General features: G+C 46.3%; 1 protein-coding gene across 8 annotated transcripts in view; it reads left to right on the forward strand.

Moving 5' to 3' along the window:
• The window catches only part of ABCC9 (ATP binding cassette subfamily C member 9), a 79900-nt gene that overhangs the window by 43141 nt on the left and 17730 nt on the right, over positions 1 to 19029 (forward strand). For 4 of the 8 annotated variants that reach the window (XM_035127133.3, XM_035127134.3, XM_088676996.1 and 1 more), the window contains 9 exons: positions 114 to 251; positions 3694 to 3819; positions 4989 to 5085; positions 6440 to 6687; positions 8238 to 8386; positions 8957 to 9026; positions 9954 to 10111; positions 10665 to 10757; positions 16589 to 16691. In XM_035127133.3, the coding sequence (XP_034983024.1) occupies positions 114 to 251; positions 3694 to 3819; positions 4989 to 5085; positions 6440 to 6687; positions 8238 to 8386; positions 8957 to 9026; positions 9954 to 10111; positions 10665 to 10757; positions 16589 to 16691 (1182 nt within the window). The remainder of the gene's footprint in view (positions 1 to 113; positions 252 to 3693; positions 3820 to 4988; positions 5086 to 6439; positions 6688 to 8237; positions 8387 to 8956; positions 9027 to 9953; positions 10112 to 10664; positions 10758 to 16588; positions 16692 to 19029) is intronic. The other 4 variants (XM_035127136.3, XM_035127137.3, XM_035127138.3 and 1 more) reach the window with 1 other exon arrangement.

Below are 19029 nucleotides of genomic sequence, written 5' to 3' on the forward strand. Positions count from 1 at the left end.
AGTTTGTTATTGGTATGAGCTTTCGTGTGCATGCACACTTCTTCAGATATGTTGGGATAGCGAGACCTGCAGGTATTATTCAAAATGCCCTCTTTTCATATATTTAATTCTAGGATGACCCATTTTCTGCCTTGGACATTCACCTGAGTGATCACCTGATGCAAGAAGGCATCCTGAAGTTTCTGAAGGATGACAAAAGGACCCTTGTATTGGTGACTCATAAATTGCAGTACCTGCCACACGCGGATTGGGTATGCATTGTGGAATTTCTAAAAAAAAACCCCATTGCTGAATTTTCTTACGTATCAAACTAAGAATATAAGAATAGCTCTGCTGAATCAGGCCAATGGCCCATCTAGTCCAGCATCCTGTTTTCACAGTGGCCAACCTGGGGGAAACCAGGGAGCAGAACATGAACACAAGAGTCCCCTTTCCTCCCCTGGTTTCCAGCAAGTGGTACAGTCATACCTCAGTTTAAGTATGACTCGGTTTGACTACTTTCAGTTTAAATACTCCGCGGACCCGTCTGGAATGGATTAATCCACTTTCCATTACAGTAATACCTCGGGTTACAAACGCGATCCGTTCCGGATTGCAGTTCGTAACCCGAATAGTTCGTAAACCGAACGCGATGGGCGCCGCCATTTTGCGCATGCGCAAAGCGCGATTTTTGAGCTTTGCGCATGCGCAGATCACGCGATCGCGCGCGCCGAAAACACTTCCGGGTTTGCGCAGTTCGTAACCCGAACTGTTCGCAAACCGAGGTGGTCGTAACCCGAGGTACGACTGTACTTTCAATGGGAAAGTTCGCTTCAGGTTAAGTACACTTCAGTTTAAGTACTCCGCGGACCGTCTGGAACGGATTCATCTACTTTCCATTACTTTCAGTGGGAAAGTTCGCTTCAGGTTAAGTACGCTTCAGGTTAAGTACAGACTTCCGGAACCAATTGTGTACTTAAACCAAGGTACTACTGTATTCAGAAGCATTGCTGCCTCCAACTGTGGAGGTAGAAGATAGCCATCATGGCTAATAGCCACTGATAGCCGTCTCCTCTGTGAATTTGTCTAATCCTCTTTTAAAGCCACCCACGTGGGTGGTCATCACTGCCCCCCGGGGGAGTGAGTTCCATAGTTTGAGTATGCGCTGGAGGTCCTATCAAGACTCTGACATCACCCATTTACCTGGAAAATGTTGATCACTTCTCCTACCTGGGCAGTTATCTCAAGGTCCGACATTGATGCCGAGATCCAGCATTGCCTGAGCTCTGCGAGTGCAGCTTTCTCCCGATTGAAGTGCAGAGTGTTTGAGGACCAGGACATTCGCAGGGAAACCAAAATACTTGTTTACAAAGCTATTGTACTACCAACCTTACTGTACGCTTGTGGAACATGGACCACTTATAAACGCCATCTCCAACTCCTTGAAAGATTCCATCAATGGTATCTCCAGGGGAAAAATTATACATCACTTGGGAAGACAGGCGAACTAATGCCAGTATACTGGAAGAAGCAAAGATCACCAGTGTCGAAGCAACGATTCTTCAACATCAACTTTGTTGGACTGGTCATGTTGTGCAGATGCCTGGTTATCGTCTTCCAAAGCAACTACAGTGGTACCTCTGGTTACGAACTTAGTTAGTTCCAGAGGTCCGTTCTTAACCTGAAACCGTTCTTAACCTGAGGTACCACTTTAGCTAATGGGGCCTCCTGTTGCCACCGCTGCACGATTTCTGTTCTCACCCTGAGGTAAAGTTCTTAACCTGAGGTACTACTTCTGGGTTACTGGAGTTTGTAACCTGAAGTGTCTGTAACCCGAGGTACCACTGTACTCTATTCCGAACTTAAAAATGGAAAGCGTAATGCTGGTGGTCAACAAAAGAGGTTTAAAGACTATCTCAAGGCAAATCTAAAAAAAATGTAGTAGAAGCACTGATCACTGGGAAACACTGGCTTGTGAGCGCTCCAGTTGGAGAACAGCCTTTACCAAAGGTGTCATGGGCTTTGAAGACGCTCGAACTCAGGACGTAAGAGAGAAACGTGCTAAGAGGAAGGCACACTTGGCAAATCCACACCGTGATCAACTCCCACATGGAAACCAATGTCCCCACTGTTGAAGGACGTGTGGATCCAGAATTGGCCTCCATGGTCACTTATGGACTCACTGATAAGACTGTGTTCATGGAAGACAATCTTACTCAGCTACGAGTGATCGCCAAAGAAGAAAGAAGAAGAAGAAGAAGAAGAAGAAGAAGAAGAAGAAGAAGAAGAAGAAGAAGAAGAAGAAGACCCCTGTGAAGCTACCAAGCACCACATGATCCCTGTGTCCACTGCGAAAGCAGGCTGCTGGACTAGATGGGCCACTTGCCTGATCCAGCAAGTTCTTCTCATGCTCTTATGAATGCATGTCTGACGCTTGGAATTCATCCTTATTTATTTATTGCACTTATACCCCACTTTTTCCTTCAAGGAGCTCAAGGTGGCATGCGTGGTTCTCCCCCATCTCATATAATCCCCACAGTACCCCTGTGAGGTAGGTTTGTCTGAGAGGCAATGGCTAGTCCAAGGTCTCCCAGTAAGCTTCATGGCCGAGTGTCGGTTCGAACTCTGGTCACTTAGGTCCTAGTCCGACGCTCGTAACCAATGAACCCACTGGCTTCACTTAAAGTTTTCAGGGTTGGGGAGATCCTCCCGCACAGATAACTGGTTAAGAAGACCATCTGTTGAAGAGAAATGATGCTGGTTTCAGGCCATGTCATCTCAGGGCTCTGGTGTGCTGATTTAGCACATCCAGTCCTCGCACGTAACCCATGAGCAGACCATGCTAATCTCCTGGTAGTCTGGAATCATAGAGCAATTGCCGGGTCATCAAGGTCAGCAACGATAGCGCAGTCCAGATGGGGCAGGAAGCACGCAATGCAACACACAATTTGTTTTCCAGACGCTGTTTTCTGTATATCTGATTTTGTGCTAAGGCTCTGCATGGGTCTGATTGGAAACTTGCTGAAGGACCAAATTATATATATGTTGTTGAGAGGTGGGGAAGAAGTGCAGTTAAAATATTGCCTAATTCACCTTTCCTGAACCAATGTGCAAACTGAAAGGCAGGCATCCCTCGATATTCATGCACCTCCAAATTTTGCAGTGCCGTTCTCCACCCCCACCCCCACCCAAAATAGGGACTGATAGGAAAGAATGGATAAAAAGGCATGTACAAAACAAAACATTACACTAGGGGACATGAGTTGCAAAATACTGTGTGCATATTAGAGAAATTTGCATATAACGTGTGTATATTAGGAGAAATGCACACCAACGTGCAGACAGTTTTTCATAAGAATTTTTAAAAAACAAAACTCAAATTAATGCAGAAATGTGGTTATCTTAAGATTAGGGAAATGGGAAATTGAGGGAAATTAAAATTTGCACACTCACCCATCCCTTGTGTTGTTGAATTTCCAAAGCAAGCACATCATCAGGAACCTAGAAAGCTGCCTTATAATGAGTCAGACCATTGGTCCTTCTAGCTCAGTTGTGTCTACACTGGCCGGCAGTGGCTCTCCAGGGTTTCAGGCAAGAGTCTCTCCCAGACCTACCTGGAGAAGCCAGAGTTTGAACCCGCAACAATTTGCATGTAAACGATTTGCTTTGCCAATTGAACTATGGCCCTTGCTCCTTACTTCTCTTTCTCCTCAGATCATTGCCATGAAGGATGGCACCGTGCTTAGAGAAGGGACCCTGAAGGACATCCAAACTAAAGATGTCGAACTCTACGAACACTGGAAAACGCTGATGAATCGCCAAGACCAGGAACTGGAAAAGGTAACGCAGACAGCAGAGCTCCATTCAAGGCAAGCTGTGGATCCATATTTAGCCCACCATATTGACATATCAGGTGGTATCTCCATAAGGGGAGCAGGACTCCTTTCCTCTTTTGCCATCCAAACGTGGAATCCGTGCTTGCTTCACACGTGAAAACATTTCTACCCAGAATGTCACTTCAGGAATTCGACAACAGGTGATTGGTTGATGTGTTTTCGCCATTCTTGGCTACCTCATTTCACAAAGGATCTGGGCGGATTGGAGTCTACAGATATCCATAGCTGCCAAGTCTCCCGTTTTCCCTGGGAAACCCCTGTTTTTCCAGCTGTCCCCAGCCGAAAAAACGGATTTTTTTGTTTTTCCCCGGTTTATTCTGGCGAGGCGGCCATTTTGGAACTGGGCGGAGCATGCTCAGAAGCGACTTTTGATGCTGCTCTGCCCAGTTCCAAAATGGCTGCAGCGCGACTTCTGGTGTGGCGGCCATTTTGGAACTGGGCACAGCAGCATCAAAAGTCACTTCTGAGCATGCTCCGCCCAATTCCAAAATGGCCGCCACGCTACTTCCGGTATGCTACTTCCGGTCCGGTCCCTTATTTTTCAGAGAGGAACTTGGCAGGTATGCAGATATCCAGTCTAAAATGCACTTAGCACCAGAGTTAGCTGCAAGCTGCACACCCGCTAGTAAGAATACACAGCATTCCTCGTTCCTTCACGGAATTGTTATTTATTCGCTCCATTTGTTGGGGAACAACTACCCTTCACCGCTGCCCATTCTGCTCTCTTTTGATCTGGCCAGCGTTGGCCCACCTAAAAGGCAAGGTGAGACTTCCACCTCAGGTGGAAGATCCACAGCAGCAGCAGCAGATCCAGCCTCCAAGTAAGGGGATTTGGCTAGGTGATCCTTGGAGTCCCCTTCCAACCTTTCAGTTCTATGGTTCTCTCCAGACCTCCATGCAGGCAAACAAACAAGAAGCGTCATCCCATTTCAAAGGCACATTCCAACCAGCCAAAAGCACTTAAAAGAGGACATGCGGTAGCAGGGGCAGTGAGCCTAGCCCGGTGTGGTTAGAAAGGCCTGGGAAGTTGCATTTGGCTCCCAAACCTGAAGCTTCCCACGCCTTGCCTAAGTAGTCCTTGCAGAAGTTTCATTTTTGAAACCTTGGTCGTAGGATATGGAAGCTGACCAGACCACCCTGGAAAGGAAGACTCTCCGAAGAGCTATGTACCCAAGAGAATCGAAAGCTCAGCTGGAAGATGAAGATGAAGGTAATGATATATCCTGTATTTATTTATTGTTCCTGTGCTGAGAGAGAGAGAGAGAGAAGAAGAAGAAGAAGAAGAAGAAGAAGAAGAAGAAGAAGAAGAAGAAGAAGAAGAAGAAGAAGAAGAATTCAGTGAATGAATTCAATGAATGAATTCAATTTTCCTCTCCATGAATGAATTCAATTTTCCTCTCCATGTTTGTGTTTCCTTAAATTAACACATGGAGTTGAGAATTATCTACGTGATTTATCAGTTGGTTTGTTTAGAAAAGCATTTCTGGCTTTGCGATTCCATACTATTCCTTCACTTTATTTAGAGGGATGTTATAGCAATATATCAGTAGAATAGCTTCCCTGTATATATGGTGCTTGAGCAGTAAAATATTTTTATTCTGCTCTTTGCATTCTGAACCAAGGGCAAAGTTGCAAAGTTCATTCTGAATTTGTTAAGTAAGATACCTGATGGTCATGATCAAGGGAAAAACCACATATTTGTTGTCTGATTATGGCACATTTGTGACAGATATGTGAGATTTTGGGGCTGCCCAAAAGCTGAGAAATCTTAAATTGAGTGAATTACAAAATTTTAGCTGGATGATTTAAATGTATTAGTTCCGTTAACCTTATGTATTCTAATATTCTCTTCTTCTTTTAACCTTTTGTACATTACCATTTCTGGTATATTTTAATGTAAATATATATTTTGGTTGATGCTGGGATGGTTGAAATAACAGCAATGAACAATATGATCAATATAAATCTGTTATTTTTACACACACACTTATAACTCCATGAAAATATGTATTTAATTATGCATTTGTTCACAAAATACATACAGTGGTACCTCTACTTACGAATTTCATGCGTTCCAAACACACATTTGTAAGTAGAAAAAATTTGTAAGTTGAATCCCATAGGAATGCATTGGGAGAAAAAATCGTAAGTAGAAAAGATCCTATCTAAAAATTCATAAGTAGAAAAAATCCTATCTAAACCACATCCAAGATGGCAGACGGAGCTCCATTCGTAAGTAGAAACATTCGTAAGTAGAGTTATTCGTAAGTAGAGGTACCACTGTATTTAAATACTTATTTCATCTCAGTGTCTATGTTTCTAAACATATTCTACCCTAAAATGTGTAATTCATTTCTTTATTGCACATTTTGGGTACTTTTCCCAGTCAAAGCCTGTATCATAAAATCCAGGGAAGCGCAAAATCTGAAGAGCAGGGACAATCTCATCCATGTTTTTAGTGCAGGAAGTGTGAATCAGGCCTGTTCAGATACAATGTGGACCGTCCCGCTTGCACCTGAGATACATACACCAGACGAACTGACTAAGTTAAATTTGTGACCTAGCAGAGGAAGAGGAGGAGGAGGAAGACGATGACAACATGTCAACCGTCATGAGACTTAGGACAAAGATGCCCTGGAAAACCTGCTGGCAGTACCTCACCTCAGGAGGGTTTCTCTTACTCTCCCTGATGATCTTCTCAAAGCTGCTGAAGCACTCGGTCATCGTTGCAATTGATTACTGGCTGGCGCAGTGGACATCGATGACCAACAATGGCAAGGCATTGTGTTCCACAGAGGAGCCAGCCAGAAAGGTAGGCCGACATGCAGAGGTTAAAGCGGTTTATGGTTGATAAACAGCAACAACATGCAGGGTGGTCCAATGCATGGCCTGAGAGCTGGGCAAGGAGGCATGAGGGCTCTGACAGGGTCAGCCTTCTTCCCCAAGCCTAGATTTGGGAAGGAGGCATACCCTCCAAAATTCCTGAGATGAAAATAGGGACATTTCTCACTCCCCCCCCCATTTTTGTCCCTCTTCCCACCCGCAGAGCATTTTCTCCACCAATGGGCACAGCACACACGCCCTCCACCGTCCTGAGAAAACCCCACAACCCCCAATTTTATTTTATTTTGTCCTTTGGTGGATTTACAAAAAGAAAAACACACCAATAAATACATTTTTAGAAAGGGGGGCAAGATTAGACATGGATGCACAAAGCATTTTGTGGAGAAGGAGTATGTCTGATAAGAGGGTTACAGCCTATGGAGAGTCCTGAGGGCGAGATAGAAAGACACAGTGCTAAATTCAGCCCCTAGGACCAGGGCCATCTTAAGTATATTTGGCGCCCTGGCGCGATGGATCCCTCCAGCGCCCCCGCCCTGCCCTGTTTCCCAGTGCGGCGGGCGGCCGGAGCTGTGTGGGCGGGCGGGCGCAGCTCCGCGGTGCCCCCCTGGCGGTCAGGCGCCCTGGCGCCCTGCGCCACCCAGCCTGGCCGTAGGGCCAGCCCTGCCTAGGACTAAGGTTCCCCATCCCTGGAGCAAAATGACACACTTGGGGCTCACTTCTGGACTGGTATATCCTTCTTGCTTTGTACCCTTCTATTACCCCACTGCTTAGAGACATTCCTTCTAAGGTAATTTCAGCAGTAATCTGATCTAGTTTTATATCTCAGCAGTATTCCCACAGGCACACACAGGAGACCAGAAAAATTCGTTCTTTCCCCCCAAAGTGCTATAAAAACATTCAATTAATTTGAATAGGAAGTGCACAGTGTCCTAAAACAGAAGTCTATGGAACTATGACCCACCAGCTGGACTGCACCGCAAAATTAAGCATGTCTTTGAGGGTTTTTTTCATTATAAAAGGAAAATCAAGTTGTTTCCCAGTAGGGGCGGAAGGCTCTGTCATTGTTGATTCTCTTAGTTTCTCATTTTTCCATTCTTAACATCATGTTTCTGCATTTTGCAGCAATTTGCACATTATTATTTTTAAACAAACCTTCCTGAAAATTCATGAGGATTTTAGTGCAAATTTATAATTATAATGTTATTGTATTATTTTAATAATAAAATATGTTAATATGCAGTTTTGAATAATGTGCACATTTCTGCAAGCAATTTCCCCCTAATTTATGCTCTATTTTTGCAAACTGTGTTTGGTTGTTGTACTACGTCGAAAAATTCAGACCATTGTGAATTTCAAAAGATAGCTCCCTTTCAGTTGGCATACTGTTTTGGAAAGTGTGCAATCGATAGATTTGATAGATTCTGCTTTCAATGCATACCAAATTGCATACTCTACTTCAATGCAAACCCTACTTCTCAGGATGAGAAACCGGTCTTCTTCCTGCCCTTGTTTTAATAGACTTGCTACGTGGCTGTGTTCAGCATCCTTAGTGGGGCAGGGATTGTCCTTTGCCTGGTCACGTCTTTGACTGTCGAATGGATGGGCCTGACAGCAGCTAAGAACCTTCACCACGATCTCCTCAACAAGATCATCCTTGGACCAATCAGGTGCGGTGAAAATGAAACAGGTCACCTTTAGGACCCAGAGGCAGATAACATAGGGCTTGTGTGAGGCTTGTAATCAAGTTGGTAAAGAGGTGAGGCTTTTCAGCAACTGCTCACAAAAAGGTGTTTTCTCAGACTGAAGAACTGCGCTTGGAGCAGTAATTTTATAGAGCCAGGCAGGCTCCTATTGGCTCCTCAAGTCACCTGGTCTGGCTAGGCTGATGAGCTGCAGTACTCACTCTCGCCATTACGTAGGTGGCTCTGCAGCTCAGTGGAGATCAGGCCCTAAGCGCACTCAGCCTCAAAGCTGCCATGATGGTATTTGGGTCAAGGTGCCTTGAGTTCTGTTGCCAGAGAGTCCAGCTTGGATCACCTAGTACTTTATGTGGGCATAATTCAGGAAGCAGAAGAATATGAGCACTGATTTCCTCCTCCTCCTCCTCCTCCTCCTCCTCCTCCTCCTCCTCCTCCTCCTCCTCCTCCTCCACCTCTCTTCTTCTTCTTCTTCTTCTTCTTCTTCTTCTTCTTCTTCTTCTTCTTCTTCCTCATTTATATATTTTTGTCATCTGATAGATTCTTTGACACAACACCCTTGGGGCTGATTCTCAACCGCTTTTCTGCCGACACAAATATCATCGATCAGGTAAGCTCATTGATCTCCTCAGGTGGTCCAGAGCCTTTATTCCCCCACCCCCACAGGCCAAAATATGTGGGAGCAGAGACGACAGGCATTTGTCAAAAGTTCAAAGGGGGCCGTGGCAGCAAACCCCTTCCAAGTCCATTCACAGGTCTGGGTTCAGACCGCACCTGCAAGCTATCAAAGTGGGGCTCAGCTGATGGGCAGTGACAGCAAGCACCCATGGCTGTGCTAGGTAGTTCCTGATGGGGGAACTCCTCACTGCAGCTGTTACCTGTGGGACTTGCTGCCAGATAAACAGGGGGTGAAAACAGGAGGATAGTGAAAATGGAAATGCATGCACAAACAGTAAGAGAGTTTTCTTGTAGAATCATAGAGTTGGAAGGGACCTTGAAGATCACCTAGTTCAACTCCCTGTAATGCAAGAATATGCATCTGTCCTTTATGGGGATCCAAGCCTACAACCTTGGCACTTGTCAGTACCACACTCTAACCAAGTGTGCTATCCAGTCTTTTGAGGTCCTGTGTCCCCAAATCTGAAGACGCCAGATGTTACGATAGGTAATGAGGCCAGTGTTTGGTTAGAAGAGTGTAGCGCGGGCACCCCCAAACTCAGCCCTCTAGATGTTTTTGAACTACAATTCCCACCATCCCTGACCATTGGTCCTGTTAGTAAGGGATGGTGGGAGTTGTAGTCCCAAAACATCTGGAGGGCTGAGTTTGGGGATGCCTGGCATAGCAGAATCTTGTAGTTGTATTTTATGCCACCTTGGGAGTTTTTACCTAAAGGCAGCATTGTTAGGGTCAAAATAGATGAAGAAGCAGGCCACCTCAAGTTCTATGGAGGAAGAATGCTATGAATAAAATAGTGAACAAATGAACCTTTAGTGGATGTTGGCCTAATCTAACGCTTGCAAATTATCTTTGGTGCAGCACATTCCCCCGACTCTGGAATCCCTCTCACGGTCCACGTTGCTCTGCCTGTCTGCCATCGGAATAATTTCGTATGCCACGCCGTGGTTCGTGGTCGCTCTCGTGCCCCTGGGGATAGCCTTCTATTTCATCCAGAAATACTTCAGAGTTGCATCCAAGTAGGTTTAAAACAAAAACAAACAACCACCCCAAATATAGTCTAACTCCATAGCTATTGATGTTTTCCACCATCATTCCGATGCTTGTAGCTGCCACCAATTAAGCAAAAGCAAGTTTTAAATCAAGGGTGGAAAACCACAGGACCAAGGACTGAATGTGGCCCTCTGGACCTCTCTACCCAGCCGTCAGGATCCTATACCCAGCCCACCACACCCCCTTTCCAGCCCCATAATTCACTGACCCTGCTCTATGTGCCCCTCTAGTGACTTCACCCGGCTGGAAGGTGTCCTTGAATGGAAGCATCTCTCTTTCCTGAATGGGGAGTGGCATGTGTCTGGCCACACCCATTTTGGGGCATATGCACCCTTGGTTTGTGCCCCCTGGGAGGTTGCCCAGGACAAATTGCGGCCCTCAGGTTGAAACAGGGTTCCTGCTTTAAAAGAGTGAGGTTGTTTGCCATTTGCTGCTGCTCTTTCATTTTGTGTTTTCCGTTTCAATTTCCACAATCTGTTCTTCGCTATTTACACACCTCCTTCTTTCGACTGGTGACAGGGACCTTCAGGAACTTGATGACAGCACCCAGCTGCCTCTCCTCTGCCACTTTTCAGAGACGGCGGAAGGCCTCACTACCATCAGGGCCTTCAGGTTTGTAAACAAGGACTTCCCTTTATAGTAGGTGCTGGTTAAAGGGACCCTGGGAAGCTTGACCGCTTCAGCTGCCAACTGGCTGTCTGCAGGCCAGGCTCCTGCCAAGTGAGAGGCGAAGGCAATCCGTTGGCAGCACAGACAGAAGCCAGAGCAGAACCCCCTGTCTACTTAATGCAGCCAACATGGCAGCCTGCAGGTGCCGCTGGACTACAACTCCCATCAGCCTCAGCCAGGATGCTCAGTGGCCAGGAATGATGGGACTCATAGCCTTATCATTTCTGGAGGGCAGCATGTTGGCTTCCCCTGGTCACTGGCAGAGGAAGAGGAGTGCAGGGGGAGAGCACTGCCCCCAGCATCCTGATCCTGGTGGGGTGCCATCATGGCTGCCCCCCCACCCGCACTGGGCACCACGCCCTGGCAGGTGGCGTGCCACACCCCCAGGATGCATGCCAGCCCTGCCCCCGCCTGCTCTCCGCCCCCTGGTGCTGCAGCATGAAGCTCCGCTACTGCCCCTGATTCAGACAAAGGCTGGGTCAAGCTTATAAACTGCCAAATTTTGGGGGATGTGTGTGCATACTGTGTACCTCTTTCTTTGCAGAATGCAATTTTTTGCTTTCCCCCTCGAAATGGTAGACCTAAAAATCTAGCAAAGTGGTTTGCCATGTGGCATTGTGGTCTGCAATGCCAGTGCAACGTTTCATTGGATATCATAATTAGTTATGGATAGGGATAGATGAATCTGCCTATTTTGGTTTCTCCTATGTCTGCATCGCAACAGTTTTTTTGTTTTTTTTAGGGCACATTTCTCCTTATACACACATTATATATAAACAATTTGGAGTGTATTTAGGGGGCACATCATGCTCCTTCTAAGGTAGTTTGTCCACCTTTGGTCCCCACCCTGCACTCAGCTCTCACCTGGGGCACCTAGAAGTTGTCCGCATGTGGCAGCGGCCACACCCCAGGAAACGTTTTCGAGTGACTGGCTAAACCAGGTGAGCAGACAAGACCAACAGTGGATCCAATGGCCAAGAAGGCAGTTTCTGCATATGGTGTGGAGGGAAGTGACGGCGTCAACCTGGGAAGGTAGGCTGTCTAGGTAGGAGATCCTAAAGTTAAGCCTGAGAGGGAAGTGATCTACTTTACCAACAAGCAGTTACTAAAAGAGAAGGAATCGGTGAGGAGGAAGAACAAGTTGCCTTTCTGTCTATCCACACCTGCACTGGTTCAGGTAACAGGGCAAGCATTGTTGCTTTGCTCTCAACAATATATGCATTTTTATACATATGTCTGGGTGGAGAACTGAGTTGCAATAAAAAAAAAATGAAAGCATGTGTTTTGATGGGTAAGCTGCGTTTTGGTTTTGGGAAATACGAATTAAGGAGGCTCGCATTAAAATGCAGATCAAACCAAATTTATTCTCCATCCTTAGCTATGGAATTCCTCTCATCCTGACCATTATTTTTAGATGGTGTGTGCGAGCTAGATCTTGAACGGCAAACTTCAAAAAAAATTCCTCTGTCTTGGGTCTGTCTCACCTTCATTTCCTAAGATCATTCCATTCCACCCATGCTTTCTTCCAGCAGCTAACCAATTTTCTTCCATCCCAGAACCAAAGCCCCCCCCCCCGATAAGCATGATAGTTGCCTCCCTTTGTTCTGAGTTCATTATGTACCCCTCAAGCAGTCATGAGCTCCCTGGACTACTTAACCGCAACGTTGTACAGGCCAACTAGACTGGGATTTGGGTGACCTTTTTGTTCGTCATCTGAACAGGATAAAAAGTTGAAGAATGTGCAGAAGGAGGAGCTGGAGGCAGATGAAAAGATGCAGATTGAGTGTGTCAGAGTTTCCATTGTGTGGGGGGGGGAGGGGATTGTGGCTGCCAAAGAGAAGCTCTCCAAAGCAGGAGACAGACAATAGCTTTTCAGAGACAGAAAAAGTAGTTCGCTTATAGTGACATTGCTGCTTTCATTGTAGATGTACAGCTCATTTATCCCACTGCTGAAACAGATTCAGCAAGATCTTTCTTCTTACTCTTTGTATTTTTGAATCTTCATTTTTGTGAACTGCTCTGTGGTCCTCAGAAGAAGCGGGGCATAGAAATTTAATAACTGGGCAATTACTTTCTTACCCACTTTCCAGCACTACAAAGCTTTGCAGACTTGCCAATATTTGTTTACACATCACAGGATTCCATCTGTACAGGGTTAGGGAATGTTCCAGCCTGGGGGCCACATTTCCTTCTGTATCTCATGCCACATCACAACATCATTACATTTCCACAACAATGTTGGGGCACACACAGTGTGGGGTCCACACTTAGCCCCTGCTAAGAAGGATATATCACCTGGAGAATCCAGGGGGCCAGAGAGAGAGACCTGGAGGGCTGTGTCTGGCCTTGAATTTTCCCACCCTGGTTTTAAAGTATACACCTAGCCAGTGCTTTTCTTCCCTAAAAAAATGTTTAGGTAAAGGTCCGTTTGGTCCAGTCATGGACGACTCTGGGGTGGCACGCTCATCTCGCTGTATAGGCTGAGAGAGCTGGCCTTTGTCCGCAGACAGCTTCCGGGTCATGTGGCCAGCATGACTAAGCCGCTTCTGGTGAACCAGAGCAGCACACAGAAATGCCATTTACTGTACTTAAGTCCCTCTACCTTTTTTCCCTATCCAAAACAACAACTGAGAACGCCTTACACCAGCCTTTCTGAACCTTGGGTGCCCAGCTGTTCTTGGACCACAACTCCCATAATATCTGACCACTGGCCAAGCTGGCTAGGAATGATGGAAGTTGTAGTCCGACAGCATCTAGGAATTACACTCTTATTAATAACGAAGACCAGGGCAGGTTTGTCAATTCAAAAATCACCCTGGCAGGAAAAGCAAAATAAGTGCTTCCAGGTAAATATGTTGCTGTCTCTAACAGCCTCTTGAAATCTGAAGCTCTGTTTCTACAATGGCCAAACGGCCAATCCCTTATTCAGAGGATAACATGCAGGGATAACATGCAGACGAAGCCTTTCTAAGACCGAGTATGGCTTTGCCACATTAAGCCGGTATCTACTGGCCATCACTCAAATCATTTCAGTGCTGTGCATCCGGGGATTTTACGATGCATTGGATAAGCTTCATGTCAAAATGTATGCCGTTCATCAATTACTCAAGATGCATCTCATTACCAGGCCTTTTCTTGAGTATTCGTATATTCTGCATGACTTTTCTGTGCTCCAGTTTTCTTATTTTGTCATTGGGCGCTTTGTTTTTTTGTTGCATTGTGCAAATGTAATTTGTGCTTCTTTTCATAGTGGCATTTTTGTAACCCACCTTGGCACCAATCAAGGCTTACTCAAGCAGAGCACAGCTTCCCCTTTCTGATTTCCACTCTATCCTAAACTGGATCAATTGCTATTGTTAATCAGGCTTTTCTTTTGGTAAAGCAGTTCTTGGCTCCCAAGTTTGCAAGAAGCAAAACGAAATTAAACAAAAATGCACCACAAGCGCTGCATTCTTGCAATTTATAATAAACCAGCAAAGAGCAATTCATCTGTTTTTACCAGAGCAGAAGTACAACAGTAACGTTTATACAATGCAGTCAGCCTCCTGCCAATATTTACAATTTCTTCTAAACATCACTGTAGCAGCGTTGCTGCACTCTGAGCTGAAGCAATACTGGGTTTCTTTCCTTCCCCCTAATGGAGAAATGTATGCTTCATGATGAAATATCTCTGAGCTAGTTTTTTGGGGGGAGGGAGACGTGGTAGTTATGTAAACACCTGGCTCGAGTTAAAAGATGGCCAGCCAGCACACAGAGCCGAAAAAGAGCATCAAAAGCGTGCCGTTGGCTTTACAGCATCACTTGCTAAATGTTGACCAAAGCATAAAACCCAATCTCCTCCCATCTTCTGGGATAATGGCATTTTGTGATTGGTCTTTGTCAGATAGCCAGTACATTAGATGGGATAAGGACAAGGGAGGATGTGTAAATGGAGGAGTGTTTTCTGGGTTCTTCTCCTCCCACTCATGGGATTTCATCTTATCAGTACCTGCCAGGTAGGTCAGAGAGGACAAGCTGATGCACTGGTTTCTGAAGGGCTGTTCTCCTGTGTGGACCTGTCATAGAATTGTAGAACTGTAGAGTTGGAAGCGACCACGAGGACCATCTATTCCAACCCCCTGCAATGCAGGAATCTTTTGTCCAACACGAGGCTCGAACCCACGACCGTGATATTAAGAGTCTCATGCCTGAGCAGTCTGTTCCCTTAAAGCAAGGACAGAATCACTGGCCTCCATACACGGCTGGTCTGCAAATCCCATCTTCGCTGACTTCTAGATGTACCAATAACATCTGAAAGTTCACAGGTTCCCCATCCCTGACTTTGATCTTTAACAGGGGACCTGCTCTGGGCGACTGGGAATAAGTTGGGCCTTGGGCTTATTGTGTGGTGGTTCCTTGCCTCTTAAAAACCCTCCCCTAAGAGATGATGCCTGTGCTTCTGGATTAGGCATCAGGCAAAGATTCTCCTGCACTTTTATTTGACTGATTCCAGTTAGTGCAGTGGTTCTCAAAGGGTGTGATGTGCCACATTGGTGTGGCAGGAGAGAATGGCAAGTGTGGTGGGAAGATTCAAGGACAATCATATTTTGGGAATGATTCATGTTCTTATGGTACATAGCTGCTTTGTTTTTTACTTCCTGGATGTCCCACGATCATATTATAAAGTAGTTGTGTTCTGTGTTACAAATCAAGCACTGCTAAGAGTTGTTTCTTTTTGTTTCCGATGTATTTCTTATCAAGAAAAAAACTGGGGTGCCGTGAGCAAATTTTTATTCCAAAAGTGTGGCCCAGATAAAAAAGTTTGCGAACTACTATGCATGGTGCATAGGAAGCAGTCTAGTATGTGCATAGAGCTAAAGGAGGAAGTTAGAAAAATGACACTCTATCCAACTTTTCCTTTTAGCTCTATGATTGCTGTCAGGGTTGTTACGACTACTCCTGAGTAACGACCTTCCACATGCTTGTCTTTCAAAAGTCTTTATTAGTGCACATTATTTACAGTGTAACTAGCTGCTGGTTTCACGTCTCCTCATTCCGAATCAGAATCCGGCACTGCCTCTTTTCGCGACTTTGACCAACATAAAAGCCTTGGGACAGTGAATCTCCTCCCCTTTCTCCCCCTTCTCAATAGGAGGAAGGGTCTACGGTCTGTCTTATTCCTGTCCACCCTTCCCGCCTCTCTCTCTTCCTGCCTGTGGAGCAGGGGCTCTCCAGTGCTGCCAGAGCCCTGGCACTCCTTCTCCGTCTCCTGACTCGCCCCTTCAGACCCCACACTTTCATGACTGCTTGGAGACGGGCTGCTTCTGATGAGGGGGGGGGTCCTCTGTAATCCCTCCCCCTTGCAATTTGGATCAAATTGAACATTTAGATGAAGTTGAGGGAGGGAGGGAAGTGTAGAGAAAAACACAGAAGGGAAAAGCGAAAAAGTTGGGTTGCCATATGTTAAACCGGCAAAAACAGTGTCTGGGGGGAATTTCGGAAAATCAGCAAAATGTTCTTTTTCCTAAAAATAAACTCAACAACTTTTGCATCCTGAATTTTACTTCTAGAAATATGGTAACCCGAGAAAAGGGGACAAATGTGAGAAAAGGAGTGGGACACTTATTCTGGTTCCTAATCCTCAAAAAGCACCCGGCAACTTGGCACAGTCTTACTCAGATTTAGCTGATCTGAATGTTGAGGTTCCACTTCCCGAGATTCTGCAATCTGTGCTCTGTGCATTGTATCATCAGGATTGCAAATTGCTAACGTAAGAATCCCTTTGTCTTTCGCAGGCACGAACCCAGATTTAAACAGCGAATGCTGGAACTGACGGACACAAACAACATCGCATACTTGTTCCTGTCGGCTGCCAACAGATGGTTGGAGGTCAGGACGGTACGTACGCCTTCATCCCTGCCACAGTTTTGAAACCTTAGAACCCGTCAGTTAACTTTTGTTTGATGTGAAATGTTGGGCAAAGAATTATAACTGGAATACATCTGGCTACGAAACACCCACACTTTCATATGCGCCAGTCCTTAAAATAGCTCATTGTTATTTCTGTTGAGTTTTTTCCTCGGTGAAGCCAAGAGACTTCTTCATTTGCTGCTGCTGGGGGTGATTGTCATTCAGAAGAGAATCTGAGTTGGGCTGGGCTGGGCTGGATTATACTCCCCCCCCCATCCAGCTATACAGAGGAGAATGAGTGTGTGTCCTCCCAGCTCACCTGGTGAGGTGACCCCCAACTATGCTGCCTCTGGGTGTACATGCAAGGCCATAAAGGAAGCCAGAAGCTTTTAGTTCATGAATATCACCTGAACTATTGATTTTAAGAGGCTTCTTTGCTGGTTTCCCAAATCTGACCAGGGATGGATGTTAGCACACAGGCTGAAAGGCTTCCTGAGCAGGCATAGGCAATCTCGGCCCTCCAGATGTTTTGGGACTACAATTCCCATCATCCCTGACCACCGGTCCTGTTAGCTAGGGATGATGGGCGTTGTAGCCCCCAAAACACCTGGAGGGCCAAATTTGCCTATGCCTGCGTTAGAGCCATTGAATGGCACAGGACTGTTGAGGACCAAACTATACACCCCTGTTTCCCAATGTGGTGCCTGTGTTGAGGGTGGCTACCTCCTCCCCACCCCTAAAGGTCATAGAGCTGAAGGTAGAACGTAGAGGACTGGCGCTCTTCCTCACTTCCTCTTTCATCTCTATGGTCAGATCCAGTAAAATGGATGCTTATGAAATTGCATAATCTCCCCACAGGTTTACCACTACCGTCAAATCGTAGATCACATATTGCAGAGGTGTTTGACCTTTTCGCGTCCACGGCTCCCTTGACCAACTGCATTCTTTCTAAGACACCCCTGTGGGGCTCGGGAGCCCAGTTATGTCACCCCTTCCCTGCAGAGCTGGCAGCCCCTCACCCTTTTTCGAACACCCTCCCCTTGTGCAGTGATCCTTCAGCCGCCTCTCCTCTCCCCTATGCTTGGGAGTCCTCCGGGCTCCCTCACCTATTGGCTTGCTTACTCAGCTCCTGGCAACTAGCACCCCCTGGCCAGCTCTAGAGGCACCATTCGTCTCTGCAGCTTGTAGCTAGGGCTGCTGCTGCTGCAGCAAACAGCTGTTCAAGACTTTGGGAGGCAGAGACGTGAGAGGGCATCAGAGGAGGGAGGGATGGAGACCAGTGTTACCCACGGCACCCGTGACCATCATTCAAGGCACAGCACACTGGTTGAAAACCGCTGACGTTTTGCTTCCACTGACTGAAAAATAAAAGCCACCTATCAGGTGCTTTCCATGGGGGTAGACACTGTGTAAACCATGGAAATTGAAGTTCTGCATGGATCTGACTTTTAACCAGACCCCCTTGTGAATTCGTGATGGTGTGTGTGTGTGTGTGTGTGTGTGTGTGTGTGTGTGTTGTGTAGTAAGGATCTGTATGTGTGCTTTCTCTCTGTATGTTGTGGGGGAGGGGGGGAGTTACCCAGGGGAAAATAACAACTAAAGATTGGATGGGATGCCCTCAGAATTCCAAAAGTTCCCACGAGCTCAGAAAGGCTGGTGACCCCTGTTATATGTTAAAGCCATAACTTTCTTCTTGTAAAAGCAACCATGAGGGACTAGGAATTTGGATGAAGGCCTGTACTAGCTTTTCCCCATTGCGCCCATCCCTTGACTTAACCCTCCCCACCGCCGCTGCCACTATGAACCATGGAGGGGGGGGGGAAAACAACAGTTTTTTGTGTCCATAAATTTCTCCTCTGTTGCTAGTGGCATCTTCTATGGGTGATTTAGATCAGCCCACCAACACTGCACAGGGGAAGAGATTTTTTTGGGGGGGGGCATCTCCTGCAGATGCTGGACTCCAACTCCTGTCAACCCCAGACAGCATGGCCACAGATCAGGGGTGATGGGAGTTATAGTCCAACAAATCTGGAGGTCACCGGTCCTGTACCCATCCCTTACAGATTCCACCAGAGGGTTACAACCAGAGGGTTGTAACACGCACACACGCACAAACACACACGCAGACAAACACACACACATTCTTTGCCCAGGCATCCACAGAATACTAGGAACTGTATTCCTGCAACATCAGGCAGCACCGCATTTGCTACGGTACCCCTGCACTTAAAGGCACAACAGTCGCTAAAAACCTCAGTCGCACTCCTGCTCCCCCTGCTGAAATCCCTTCTGCTGTACAAAAAGTAAATGTGCAGTTGCCCTGTCT

The sequence above is a fragment of the Zootoca vivipara genome, chromosome 9 (genome assembly GCF_965207765.1).
Source record: "Zootoca vivipara chromosome 9, rZooViv2.hap1.1, whole genome shotgun sequence".
NCBI classification, from domain to species: Eukaryota; Metazoa; Chordata; class Lepidosauria; order Squamata; family Lacertidae; genus Zootoca; species Zootoca vivipara.